Raw genomic sequence first — 14,805 nt, forward strand, 5'->3', positions numbered from 1 at the left:
ATCAGTTCACTTTTGTGGAAGAAAGCAGCATTAAACCTGGATAGCCCAGGCAAACCTGATCTCGTCAGATCTCAGAAGCTAAGCAGGGTCAGCCTTGGTTAGTAATTGGATGGGAGACCTCCAACAAAGACTAGGGCTGCAGAGCCAGGCAATGGCAAACCACCTCTGTTAGTCTCTTGCCATGAAAACCCCACCAGGGGTCGCCATAAGTCAGCTATGACTTGACGGCATTCTCCACCACCACCACATTTAGACTACCAGGGTACAGGAAGCAGGTGAAAAGGAATCGCTTGTAAGTTAACGTTTAAATGATCCAAGTACAAAAGATGGACAGAATCTACAAGTAGACCTTTAACCTTTTCCCTACAAATTAACTGTGTGCCAGCAGCCACTCTCGAGCTTTCGAAAGCCGTTTCAGCAGGATTTTGTTCAGTACTCATGTAGTGAAGTTGTCTCATTATACCGAATGATTGAACAGTTAATAGTAATAACCTTTATTGGCATTAGAAATAATAATAGTCTACAATCAGAGATAGGGATAGGCAGAAGCACAAACATAAACAGGCAATTAGTAACAGTTAATAATAAAATTAATAAACATTCAGCAATCAGGTGCGGATATATGCACGGATTTAACTTTATAAACTTCATAAGCAGTTTAATTAATAAGCAGTCAGATTAATAGATTGACATATATATAGATATATATAGGTTAACAAACAGAACATAGAGAAAATAATTAATTATAAGGACTAAATATAAGGAGCGATTAACTAACAATATTTTCTTTTTTTCTGATAAGTTTTGTACCAAACTGAATGTCTGAAGATATAGATGGGTCAAATTGATTGACTACGTGAGGAGAGATATATAGAACTATTATAAAAAGATAGAATGAGTAATATATATAGAGAATAAGTCAAATTGTTTGATATAAACGAATGTATGATCTATATGGTTTATGATATATAGAAATATCTGAAATTGAAAAATTGGGATAAATTGTTTATCTAAGATGGAAACAAAGACTTACAGTTTGGGCATATAATGTTAAAAATAGTTAAGGATGTACTGCTTAGAATAATGGAGAATATATATTTGTTTTAGATAGAGGAAGCTAATAAAAGTAAGGGAAAGGGGACAAAGGGTTGGAAAGCTGTTGGAAGTCAACAAAAAGGGGGGGGAAAGGGAGGGGGTTAGAGATGAAAAAATTGGGGAAAATTGAATGTAAATGTGGAAATAATGGATTCTAACCCAATAAAAATTTTTCAAAAAAAAAACTTTATAAACTTCTGCTAGAAATTTTGCAACACTTGAAGTAACGCAAGGGTTACGATCTTCTAAAAGGTGAGCTAAAATTCCTCCTTTAATAGAATTATTATACTGAAGGTATTCAGTTAAAAATGGTTTACGTAACAGACCAAAGAGAGGGCATTCTAGAATAATGTGGGACAATGAGTTGAGGACTTCTAATTCACAAGGACATATTCTGTTTTGGAGGGGTACTTGCCTGAACCTGCCAGAGAGCACCATTGATGGAAAGGCGTTTAAACGTGCTAAGGTGAATATTCAGCGCTGAGATGGGATGTCCAGAGCTGAGAAATAATGTGGCATCATTCCTTGCCTTTGGTATATGCCTAAGTTGGCTGCAGAACAGACAGCGGGGTGCAGGGAGAACATCTCTTGGAGTTCATGTTCCAGAAGTCTTAGTTTGATTGTCCTTAAGATATGTAATTCACCACATAGGAGTAGGGAGTCCACTGCAATGCCAAGCTTTTGCAGTTTGATTGAACAGTTAAAAACTGAGTTAGTTCTTACCTGGAAGATTCTTTCACTGATTTCTCTTTCTAGTAACGGAACATGTTTATAGCTTCGAAATTCAGCCACCTCTCCATTTCTGAGCTGAAGAATTCGAAATCTTTTGGATCTGTTGAATTCCTCGTCAGAAACGAAATTAAATTCCTGTTGCAGTTGCTCCAGCCTGAAGAAATCGGGAACAGAAGCGTCTCCACTGCTGGCAACCTAAAGGATAGATGCAAGTTTATGGAAAACTGGGGTTTACCAGTTTCATTTAGGATTTCATTTTCCAATATCCTGGTAACTATTAGGAACCAACAACTGGTACACCCTCCCTTCCCTGCCGTGGGCAAGGGGGATGTTGCAGACTTATTAGCAGTCTACTTTGGGGGGCTGAGCCAGCACCCTCTATCCCCTTTTCAAGCTTTTGTCCACAAACAAGCCTTCTCCCTGCAACCAGTAAAGTCAGTATTTGCCATTTTAATTTGGTGTGTGTTTATCATGCGTTCCTGTCCGGGGTCAGCAGCCCAGCTCCCGGACTTGCTGGGAGGCAGCAGTTCAACCGCCCTGGCCAGCAAACAGAGCCAGAACCTGCATGTGCTAGGGGGAAGGGGCGAAGTTCCAAAGCCTCAGAAGGCTAGAGGGGGCAAGGGGAGGCCAGCTAGTCCCACCTTCCAGGGAGAGGACAGGGGGCTAGGCAAAGCAGAGGAAGGGGGGCAAGGACAGTGGGATTAGGGACCCAGCAGTTGCCCAAAGAGAGCTCTTACCTGAAGAGAAGGAGCAGCAGCCCCAACAACCCAGGACCACGCCCAAGCCTATGCCCCAGCTAGAAAACAGTAACCTGGCTCAGGAGATGCTAAGAGCCAAGCCCCTCCAGGTGAAGCTGCTGAAGGCACTCTACTGGAAAAGCTGGGCAACCAGCCAAGGGGCCACAGCTGGACCCACCTTCAGCAATCAGCTCAGCCAGAGAGGCCTGGCAGCCAGCCAACAAGATGCAGCTGTTGCTGACCTACACAGCCACGCCAGTTACCCCAGCTGCGGCAGCTTAACACAGCCCAGGCCAGTGCTGGGAGGCCAAGGAGGGCGGGGTGGGGAGAGAAGGCCCTACAAAGGATGGCTCGGCAGAGCACTGGGGTGGTGGGTGTGAGTAAGGAGCGATGGTGTGGAGGTGGAGTGGAGCAGTGTGAGGACAGAGGCTTGGAGGAGAGTTCTTGGAGGAGGAGATGGTGGAGGTCACAGAGGGTGAGCAGACCAGGTTGAACAGGCCAGCAAGTGGACTGAGAGGGAGTCTGGGTGAGGTATACTGCCTCTCCTTCCACAGAGCAGGGTCCTGCAGCATCCCCGGCACCCCTCTGACGTCAGGGCGATGGCTAGCGCTGACAGTTCCCTCCAAGGCGCTTGGGGTGGCAATCATTCTCTTCTCCCTTCCTGTACCTTGTTAACAACAGCCCTGTGAGGCTGGTTATGCTGAAAGAGAATGTCTGGCCCAAGTTCCTCCAGGATGTTTTATGGCAAGGATGGGGCTCCTGGGCATAACCCAACGCTCAGTCTAACACTATACCACACTGTCTCATGCACCGGTATGTTAAGAGACAATTAGGGCCAAGTCATCCTAATTCTCACTGGCTTTTTGGAAATAATTTGCTGTGCCATATTGCAGAACCCTCAAAAGGTGTGGGATTCAATGAACCACAAATGTAATACATTCATGGAACAGATCTCTTGCTCTTCAGTCCCCTGGGTCTCCTGGAAAGTTGCTCGGATGCCACATGGATGGAGGAGAAACTGGCAGAAATGATCTCCCCTCATCACATCTTGCACGAGCTTTTACACAAGTAGAGAAAAAGCTCACGCTCAAGCAAGAATTGTGTGTGTGTGTGTGTGGGGGGGGTCTTGTGCAGCTCCCAACACTGCACCCCACCCTGTGATTCTCAAGAGCAGCTTTTGGGAGGAGAGGGGGAGGGAGGAGAGATCCATTTGGGGCAGGAAGTCACTCTGGTCACAATTCACTGGATCAAACCCATCGGCTATGTTTTCCTTGAGTCAATGAAGACGTGTTTAAGCAAAATGCCTTGTGGCATTAAAGGAAAAGGTATTAACAAGGTAACAACCAGGGCTTTTTTTCAGCGGGAACGTGGTGGAATGGAGTTCCGGCACCTCTTGAAAATGGTCACATGGCCGGTGGCCCCGCCCCCTGGTCTCCAGACAGAGGGGAGTTTAGATTGCCCTCCGTGCCGCTTGGCGTGGAGGGCAATCTAAACTCCCCTCTGTCTGGAGATCAGGGGGCGGGGCCACCGGCCATGTGACCATTTTCACTGAGGGCGATTTAACCTTTAAAAAACTCCCCCCTTGTTCCAGCTGACCCAAAGTGACGTCATTGTGCAGTCCTGAGTTCCACCACCTCTTTTCCCAGAAAAAAAGCCCTGGTAACAACCAATGGTCATATTCCAGCAGATGGCAATGCTGGGCACATTCATTCAGACACAGAGAAATGACCTGGCTCTGCTTGCCCTGGGAAGGAAATTACCTCTGTTCTTCCCTCTTTTCTTCCGTTTGAAAAATTCAAAACAAGAACAACGAAACCCTTTGCAAATCTAAGGCTTCAGTGTAGATTTGCCAGCTGATTACAGAGATCAGCTTCCCAGGAGGAAATAGCAGCTTTGGAGGGTCCCCACAGGGCTCCCTCCCCTCACCAAACTCAATCTCCCCTCAGATCTCCAGGGCCGTTTCCAGACGGCTTACCTGCCTCCGGAACGTCGTGCCATGTTGCAGGGAAAACGCGATATTTCGCGTTTTCCCCGCAACATGGCGCGACGTTCCGGAGGCAGGTAAGCCGTCTGGAAACGGCCCAGAAATTTCTCAAGCCGAAGTGTCCACTACCCTCCTTCGGTGCTGCATTTGCCAAAACCTCCTTACCGTTATCAGCTGCATTAGGGCTGCGTTGCCTGGGTCATTTGGGTCCAGCTTGGACTCTGCTGCCCACTTGACCAGCTTCTTCTTGTCTGTTACTCCTGATGTGCCAACAGTTGCGAGGGCATCAATAGTTTTTACAGCACTGAAAGGGTTTTGAGTACAAACAGAAAATACAAGATCAGGAGAAACCTGCTAATCCCCCACAGAGACGCCTGTCTTATTACAATGTCGGACATCTGCCCTTTGTGTCATTGGTGGAATGCCATGGTTTTTTTTTGCCTTTCTAAAAACTAAGAGCTGTGAAGGTGCCTCAAAGGCACAGCTTTTGCAGTTTCCCTCTCACTGTTCCTAACACCGTTTAACAGAATTAGCTTTCGGCACTTGCCATCCTCAGGGAACTTCTACCCCATGCATTTTTCTGCTGCTGAGATCTTGTGCGCTGCAGAGAATACTGGGGAGCCAGCAACTGAGGAATCTCCGGGGTTGGCAACACCTGGCACTCTGCACGTGAAAAGCAGCCCCTCTGAGCAGATGCATCTGACGAAGAGAACTGTGATTCTCGAAAGCTCATGCTACAGTAAAGTTGGTTAGTCTTAAAGGTGCTACTGGACTCTTTTCAAATTTGCTACTACAGACTAACACGGCGAACTCCTCTGGAAATAAACAATGGAAAAGAGCTCAGCAGCTTTGCAACTGCCTTTCTCTGCCTGCCTTTCCACGGCGCTTCGGAATTCTCCTGAACACAAGACCGCTTTTTATGCCACCAGGCTCGTAAATTGCTACGGGCAGAGTTTGAAAGCTACCATTTGAGGCTGCAGAGGACCAAGACCCAAATCAAACTCTTCTTATTGCTTCACTATTAAAATAAGACAATGAGAAACAAAACAAAATAGCCCATGGGCAGGTGGGGGAAGGAACTCATTTGTAGATTGTACAGGTCTCCTGTAATACCAATTACCGGCATTTAAGCTTTGCTTTCTTATCACTAGAGCAAGCCCATTTTAAAAAAGGCTGCTCGTTCATAGATTTTTATCCCACCCAGCAGAGGGTCCCCTCACTTCCACTGAAAGCGCCATCATCACAACAACCCTGCAAGGGAGAGAGGGTCCATTTTCACACGTCTTTAAAATAGCGTGATACTCATGAAAGGCATTTTCGTGGCGCTGTGTAAATGGATGGCGTCATAAATCGCACAAGGAAGCCAATAGCTGTTGTGTACTGGGCTGAGTTGGCCGAGCAAGGCCTCTAAGGTATTTACTGTATTGATTGCAATGCACTATACTGTGTGAGCTTAAGGTCCAGTCAAGGCTCCCAATGCTGCATTCTCATTGGTCCATAATCCCTGCAAAATCACTGGTTACTTTCTCAAGGCAGCAGCCAATCGGTCCTCTATAATAAAGACTAGGGTTTTTTTTCTGGGAAAAGAGGTGGCGGAACTCTCAAAAGGGAAATGAGGAAGAAACACATGGGGATTCTTTGAAATCAGATTATTTTCAAGTCCTATTGCCAAGTATTTTCAAGAGGTGCCGGAACTCCGTTCCCCCACGTTCCCCCTGAAAAAAAGCCCTGATAAAGACCAATCAGTGACCTGCCTACTTCATACATTGTATATAGTTTATGCAAATGATGATATTGTAAAGTATGTGTTCTCATTGGCTATCAGTTATTCTTGGGGTGGAGCTTCTGTATATATATTGAGGGCTTCTGTTCAGTCTGTGTCGAGTAGTGTATATGGTCTGCTGTTGTCTGTTCTGGCTTGCAATAAAGAACCTTGTTTGGCTGAAATCACTCTGGGCTGTAATCATTCTGAGTTCCAGGCTCAGTACACTATAGTAGCCTTCTGTGAGTATCCCGCTGTTTTAAAGACGTGTGAAACAAGTAGGAAAAGAGGCAGAGAGAGAGACTGGCCCCAAGGCATCCAGTGAGCTTCAATGAGGAATGAGGACTTGAACTTGATCTACTTAATTGTAGTCCGGCACTCCTGGTCAAGCCACTACATCACACTGGCTCTCGCTACAATATGCTAAACAGATTCTCAAAACCTAGGTAATGGTTATTACCTGGAGAGCCCAGCATTTTTCTGTGATATTGGAGGAATTAAGGGCACCCCGTTTTCTCCAACTGCCCAGGAAACACTGTAAGATACTTTGCCAGATGTCATTAAAGTCATTTTATTGCTGCCATCCGCTTCAAATGAAAATGGTACACCTACAAGAAGAGAGGGAACATGTTGTACAAATGAGGCAACGGTTCGGTAAAGGGGCAGAACTAAGGTGGACACGTGCAAAGACAACGGCCGTTTCCCCATGTCTTAAAAATAGCGCCCCACTCACTGAACACTGGCGGGTTTTCTGCGCGATTTCTGACATCACAGTTTCCAAAATGGAGGCAGGTAGTTATGATTCCGTTTTCGTGGCGCCACAAAGCTCATTGTTTTGAGCTTTATAAAGGCACTGTCTTGAGCTGCTGAATTGCAATTGGTAATGAAGCTCAAAACAATGCATCCACCTGGACTGAATCAAGACTTAAGCCTCCAGTCTCATTACCAATGCTGATTTCTCCACACCCACTACCCCTCTGCATACCCCACCCTATCCAATCACACCTGCTATTGTCATTTGGCTTCTGTAATCACTCCATTCTCCCAGATATAAGAACAGATAGACTCATATTCTAGCTGTATGTGAAGTGAGCTGTGACACACAAAAGCTCACACCCTACCACAAATTTTGTTAGTCTTATTGGTGCTACTGGACTCCTGCTCTTTTCTACTGCTACAGACAGACTAACACGGCTACCCATCTTGATTCTTCTTCTGATACCTTTTCTTGTTGTTCATAACACACTCTCTGAGGGCTGCAAATCGGAAGTGGGAACCCTGCGCACGGTAGAGGAATTTCTCAATCCTTTCGCTTTGTCCCATTTATCCACTGAAGACCCCGCTCCCCGCTTCAGTGTCCCCACTGAAAGGTCTTCTACCTCCTAGCAGTCTTCCTATTGAAACTGCACTCCCAGTAGCTCCACTGGTATACAAAGAAGGAATCAAGGAACGTAATATCGAAATATTGTAAAAAAGTTAGCATTGTTATTGTCAAGAAATATATAAGCAAAAAGTAATGATAAAATAGGGGTAGTAAGGACTTTTTCATTTTCTAAGATAAGGAGTAGAAATAGGTTTGAATTCCACACATGCCGTTTATTTGAAACTATATACCTTTAATAATCCCAATATTATTCTAACACTTTTAAAGGTTTTGATAATTAGTTGCATTAAGAAGTCAGCACTGTTATTGTTAAGAAAAGCTAATGATAGGATGGGGTAATAATGGAATAATGAGCTTTTTTTTAAGATAAGGAGTAGAAATAGATTTGAATTCTGCACAGTTTCAATTATTATTCTAACACTTTAAAGGTTATGATTTTTGTACTCTGTACTTTGATAATCCTTGTAGCACCGAGCTTTGTCTTTTTCTTGTCCCCTTCCTTCATCCCTCTTTTTTTCTGTGTTCACTTTTTCTGTTTTAATAAAATATTTTTTTTTTTAAAAAGGAATCAAGGAACAGTATGACTCTATGTAGTTCCACTTTACAAAATAAGAAAGATAACCAGCGCTCTGTACCACTCCCCACGCCTTCGTGGTCCAACGTCACGCGCTGGTCACTGCTGAATTCTATTTCTTCTATAGAAGCTCCACCAGTCAGAACGGTTGTCTCAGGAATCGGTACAAACACTTCGGCCAACAAGTGTGCACTGCCATGGCCGACTGTTTCAAATATCTGTGATAAGGAGTAAAAATATCATTTTCATTTCCAGAAATTGTATGTATGTACTTATTCGATTTGTAGCCCGCTCTCCCCAGTTAAAATACAATACAATATACAAAATACAATAAAGACAATTAAAACAAAACTGGTAGCATTAAAAGAGCAGTTGCAATTGAACAACCCACCCACAGCAGCACATTTTGTACAATCCCGCATGTAATCATTGGGCTCATAGTGGCCGATGGCAACAACAAATAAAAGCAGAAGCCGGAAGGGGGTACCCCCTCCCCCAGTGGGAGGCCCACTTGCCCCAACAACTGCAACTGTTGAGGGCGCTTCTATTGTAGGGTTTTAAGGACCTCAGAGTAAATGTACATAACATTTCCTGCTTATTTTGTAACTAGGTGCTCGAGACAGCAAGGAAAGCAGCTATGTTTCTTGGGGGAACTGCACTAGCAAAAGCCAGAACTGCTTATTTGTTATTAAAAGGGGACGGCACAGAAGGGCCACATAAAATAGCCTTTTAAGAGGAGCCTTTGCCCTGACCTGGATGGCGCAGGCTAGCCCAATCTTGTCGGACCTCAGAAGCTGAAGCAGGGAAAGCCCTAAGTGGGATTCGCATGGGAGACCACCAAGGGAGTCCAGGTTGCTACGCCGAGTCAGGCCATGGCAAACCACCTCTGCTCATCTCTTGCCTTGGAAACCTACGGGGTCGCCGTATGTCACCTGACAGCACCTCACACACAGGAAACCCTTCAACAGCTAAGGATTGTGGGAAGGCACTGCCCTCTCCCTATTAAGATGTAAGATCTGTAGGAGGCAGAAGAATGTTTCTTCTTCACGTTGAAGCCCTGCTAACAGAGAACAGAAGCATTTGGTTTGTGGGCTCAAACATGAACACAGATGACCTTGTTGGGGATCTTCAAAGAAAATCAGGAACAAGCACTTTGTGCTTCTTTTTCAACCGATGCCACACAATGGCACAGATATGAGAGAACAACAAACTTTACTGGGAAGGGGAAATACTGGGAAGGGGCCAAACAAGTACAGAGACAGCAATGCAGCCTCAACGGAGGAACGAGACCCTCTGCAAACACCTTAGGGTGCTATTCAACTGCTCAGGCCCAGGAGTTACAATCTGTGTCTGGACTGTATCTGTAGTGACCCCCGTTGGCTGTGGGTTCCCCGGTCAGAGTGCTCACTCAGGCACTCATTCTCAAGTCCATTCAGCAGAGATAAGCCGGCTCAAAACATCAGCCATTTATTTGCAAAGAGACAACAACAACAACCAACAACTTCAGCTGACATACAAAACTAGAAAACTGAAAACAAGAGCTCCACCCAATAAGACCAAACTAAATCTCACAGATATCCGTGGAGGATCAGACTGTTCCATTACATACATACCTATATACAATAAATATACCACAGTATCACTTCAGACTGCAAGCCAAGGTTTCATATTCTGAATCCACCTACATCCAATAATATTCTCTCCACAGGGAAAATCAGATGTCAGTGAGCAAGGTTCAACTGTAGCCTGACATGCTGGTTTTTCCATGCAGTGGTAAATTCTTGTCCACGGAGAAGCAATTCCTCCTGTAAGCCCCACCTGACATCTAAAGTGGTGCAGTCCAGGCACAGTTTCACTAGCTATGAGAAAACTAGAGCACGGCCTATGGGTAGACCAGGGGCCTGTCCCATAAAGGCTGTGGAATGAACCAAGGTCCCAAATTATGTAAGGGAAAGAGAACCACATGTGCAAGGTTTTGGGAAAGGGAAGAGAGAAAAAGGTGTGCAAAGTGCGCAAGCGGAGAGTCCTCAGACATCCTACAAAGAAGGGCGCCCTGGACCCTCTACAGTTTGTTAGCTGTACCCTGTTGTCAGACCCTTCCACAGCTGGGGTGGAGCCTGGGATTGCAGCAATCTGCAGCATCTCTTTCCCCAAGCCGTGGCATCAGATGACCCTCAAGAGATGGGGGTGGGGGTGGGGGGTTGATGTCCGTTGCACCCTGGTCCCTCTCTCCCAAGCCCTCCTGCTCTCCATGGACATATTGGAAGCATTCTGGCCCTTCCTCCCTGCCCCTCTCTGGGCTGGCCTAATAAAGGCTTGTCTGGGGTTGGGCTGACCCTGGTCTCCCCCAATACCCACTCTTTAGGGGTGGGCCCAAGATGAGTGAAGGGAATCTGGGCCAATGGCTTCCCTGGCTGGGCCTTCCCTTCTCCTGCCCCACCCTCCTCAGAGGTTTTAAGAGGCTGCGTGGCCTGCCTGCTCAGGCCCCAAGAAGCCCCCCCCAGGTGCTGCTGGCCTACTCCTCTGGCCTGTTGTCAGCTGCAGCCTACCGCCTGAGCCCTGCCTCTCTTCTGAGTCACGCGCAGGGCCTGCAAGGCTCTGAGACTGCTACTGCGTCACCTCGGGGCGTGATGTTGCCTTTGCTCCTTTCCCCGCAGCCCCTGACTGAGCAGCCTGCCTTTGTGGTGCCCGGGTGAGGCTACCCTCTGCTGGAGGCTCCTCTGGAGTAGGTAAGTGCAGGGTGTGGGGCTGCCACCCCCAGACACCTGTATCACTGCTTTACCCCAAGTCTGATCAGCAAACCACATAAGAATAATATAATAACATTTGACTTATATACCGCCCTTCAGGACAACTTAACACCCACTCAGAGCGGTTTGCAAAATATGCCATTATTATCCCCACAACAATCACCCTGTGAGGTGGGTGGGGATGAGAGAGCTCTGAGAGAGCTGTGACTGACCTAAAGTCACCCAGCTGGCTTCAAGCAGAGGGGTGGGGAATCAAACCCAGTTCTCCAGATTAGAGTCCTGCCTCTCTTAACCACTACATCAAACTGGCATCTGCATGTGCAACTGAGCAAACACATAAGAAGTGAACCCATCCTTGGTCTCCATTTCCTCCTACCCCAGGCTTTGATTTTTCTTGAGCAGATTATCCTACTGGACTACCCAACTACACAGTGCAGTTCCCAAAGTTCACTCTATAATCATATAGCCTTCAGGAAAAGAAAGAGGACGAGATATTTGGCCCGGAGCACCTCACAAAGGAAGAAGACAATGCTGATGCAAATTGTAGGAACCTAGGCATGTCCTGGACAGGTGAAAATGGATGGCGTGGTGACTCACAGTTCAAAGAACTGCACTGAGCTTGAGTGTCCAACCTGAGCACCAGGCGTCTATGGTGGGCCCACTCACAGCTTGAGGCTGTGACTCTGCTTGGCAGTACCTGAAAAAGAACTCCAGCCTACCTGCAATTTCAAACTCTCTGGCCAGTTGAATATCTGCAAGTTGAAAATCTGTCCAAAGTGAATCCGAAACTCTACGCTTAATTGCCGGGAAATTGTCCTGGACACTTCTTTGGAGTTGAAAAGGACTTTTAAAAACAGGGATCGTTTCTTCACATCTTCACGTCTTGAAATTTCAGCCCTGCAAAACAGATTAAAATTCATATGTACTTTGAAAAAAAAAAAGGTGTTTATTCACATACAACAATTGAAAAGCAATACAAAGAACGAGGAGGGAGAGAATGCAAAGGGAATGTCCTGCGTTCACATGGGATTCCCAAGTCAGAATGGAGACAAATGAATACGTGCATATGTAGAACTTGGCAAACATATTACAGTGCTCCACGACGGATTCTAGACAAACACCTAGAGATGTTCCATTCAAGACTCTCATTCACTACCTATGCCCTATGCGGACTGGGACCAGCGTATCTGCAAGACTGCCTCTCCCTATATGTGCCCCAGAGGACGCTCCGATCGGGAGAGAAACATCTATTGGTGGTCCCTGGCCCCAGGGAGGCCTGCCTGACCTCAACCAGAGCCAGGGCATTCTCGGTCCTGGCCCCAGCCTGGTGGAACTCTCTGCCCACTGAGACCAGGGCCCGGCAGGATGTGTTATCATTTCACCTGGCCTGTAAGAGGTCAGGCCTGGCCTCCAGCAGCTGAAAAATGGAGAAGTATCAAATCTGAATCCCTTCCTACTAAGGTTGTCCACCAACTTATTGTGTCAAGTTGTTTCTGCTACTATTGATTGCCACCATCGGAATGTATATACTATACTATACTATACTATACTATACTATACTATACTATACTATACTATACTATACTATACTATACTATACTATACTATACTATACTATACTATACTATACTATACTATACTATTAACAATCTATTTATGGTTTTAACTGTATAAATTAATTTCAATGTGTTTTAATATGCTGTAATCTGCCCTGAGCCCTTCATGGGGAAGGCGGAATAGAAATCCAAAGAAAATAAATAAATATCTGGAAAAGCACCCTCGAATGGTCCTGAACAGCATTGGTGGTGGTGAAATAATTTCTCTTTCGCCACCATCTTCATCAGGTCTTCAAACTGGCTACAGCCCACGCCTGACTGGATCTGTCTTAGGTTCCCCCCCTCCATGTGCATTCTAGCCATCCTCACAACTGTTTGGTCATCTCCAGCGTTATTTCCTTACTCTGCTTATCGCCAGCCTTTCTCACTGAGACTCAAGGAGGATTACGTGGTCAAAGCAATTAATGGGATGAGGCATCAAATAAGCAATGCGATGGGACTAGGATTACAAAAATCTAAAGCAAAGCATAAAGCAGTGGCATATATTACACAATGCAGAAAATGATACCTTAGGTTTTCTACCTCAGTAAAAAACGATGCATTGAGAGACGGTGAGTGTGCTGTATGCAGCAGTACCGCACAGTCCTGTTCCCTTTATAAAAGTACCTTCCTGAACTGTTTTGTTATAAAACAGCCCTATTCTTTTTATAAAAATGAACTCCTGAACAGTTCCGTCTTACACAGTGGGTGGAATGACAAAAGCATTATACTGTTATGCCCAGGGCTGTGTGTGTGTGGTGGGGTGGTGGGGGGTGGTACTCACTGGGACTGAGTACCAGCATCTTTGGGGGGGGCTCTGCCAAGTCCTCAGGGGGGAATTGGCGGAAATCGTTGCAACTTTATATATGAGTACAGAAGCAGGAGAAGCAACTCAGGAAGAATCCTCTCTTTTTATCTGGTCATCTCTGTACACCAGAGATAAAAGTCAACAGCACTGCTCACCACATCAGACAGAACGCCAACCCTTTCTTCTCTAACCCAACTCCTTTGACACGGCCTAATACGGCCCCTGGACGGCCCCAAGATAGTTTCTCCATGGAGAATAATGGAGAGTTGCTGGGGCATCTCCTTTGAGGGGCCACAGAATTGCTCCTAGGGTCCAACATTCACGAAATTTGGGGGGGGGGGGTCTTTGCAGGACAGTCAGGAGTAGCTTCCCTGCAAATGTGGTGGTGGTTTGGTTCCAAAACGACCCTCCCCTCCCCTCCCTCCAAAAAGGCAGGAACTGCTGCTTCTTTGCATGGAAACAGCAAAGGAAAAGGAATGAGCAATTCCTGGATTTATTCAAATTAACCCAAATTTATTTGGGTTTAAAATTTTGGGTACCTGACTTAGATCTGGGATTCTCTAATGTGATCCAGAAAAGCCAAATTTTGCCCAATCGACAAAAATCTGGCTTTCCCCCCCAAATCCCAGACCTAAATTGCACACTCATCTGAAAGGGGTGGGCAGTGTAAAAACTAAAACAGCTGCTATCCAATCAGCCCTTTTGCCTCCACAATGCCGCCCGTCTGAACTCCTCGGCCTGATAACCAAACAGGCCCCAGAATGGCATTCCAGCTTTGGCCATTGGCAAGATCCCTGGACACGCTTTCTTCGCTCCTTCACTGGAGTGTTGGGCACCACTGCTGTAGCTTCAGAGCCTTAAAAGCTGCCCAATTCAGGGCAAAAGAGAGGGGGGAACAGAGAAAACGCAGTTGTTTTATAATTTTTCTCACTTAAAATGCATTTTGGTACTCACGTAATGCATTGCAAGAGACTCAAGCCCCCTGAGATTTAGGGCTTAGCGCTACTGAAAAGTGCTTACATGGCCACAACCAACTGCAGGTGCAGTTTTCTTTCCCAAATATCCACTTCCCAAGCAATCAATTAGCATTGAAATCATGCAGGAGAAGAAGGAAATGGTGACGTGTGTGTGTGTGATGCTATTGTAAGAAATGACACCAACATGTGATCATTTAGAGTCTCTCTACACGAGACGAATTACACCAGATTGCTCAAGTGAAGGGAGACGCAATGTTAGCTGGAAAGCCAAGTTTTAAAAGACAGATCGGAAGGCTTTGTCAGTTCCACTTCTCTAGAGCCAGCAAAGATTGCTCCTCAGAGGGTTTGTTTATTTCCTGCTCTGTCAATTTCGCCTTCCCTTCTGGGAAGTGAAGACGAAATAAACA

General features: G+C 45.9%; 1 protein-coding gene across 3 annotated transcripts in view; it reads right to left on the reverse strand.

Moving 5' to 3' along the window:
• The window catches only part of CC2D2A (coiled-coil and C2 domain containing 2A), an 82,785-nt gene that overhangs the window by 29,342 nt on the left and 38,638 nt on the right, over positions 1-14,805 (reverse strand). For all 3 annotated transcript variants that reach the window (XM_054999287.1, XM_054999286.1, XM_054999285.1), the window contains exons 16-20: positions 11,738-11,915; positions 8,330-8,486; positions 6,771-6,918; positions 4,714-4,852; positions 1,819-2,022 (exon numbers count right to left, since the gene is read on the reverse strand). In XM_054999287.1, the coding sequence (XP_054855262.1) occupies positions 1,819-2,022; positions 4,714-4,852; positions 6,771-6,918; positions 8,330-8,486; positions 11,738-11,915 (826 nt within the window). The remainder of the gene's footprint in view (positions 1-1,818; positions 2,023-4,713; positions 4,853-6,770; positions 6,919-8,329; positions 8,487-11,737; positions 11,916-14,805) is intronic.

Source organism: Eublepharis macularius, chromosome 15 (assembly GCF_028583425.1).
Source record: "Eublepharis macularius isolate TG4126 chromosome 15, MPM_Emac_v1.0, whole genome shotgun sequence".
Classification (NCBI taxonomy): domain Eukaryota; kingdom Metazoa; phylum Chordata; class Lepidosauria; order Squamata; family Eublepharidae; genus Eublepharis; species Eublepharis macularius.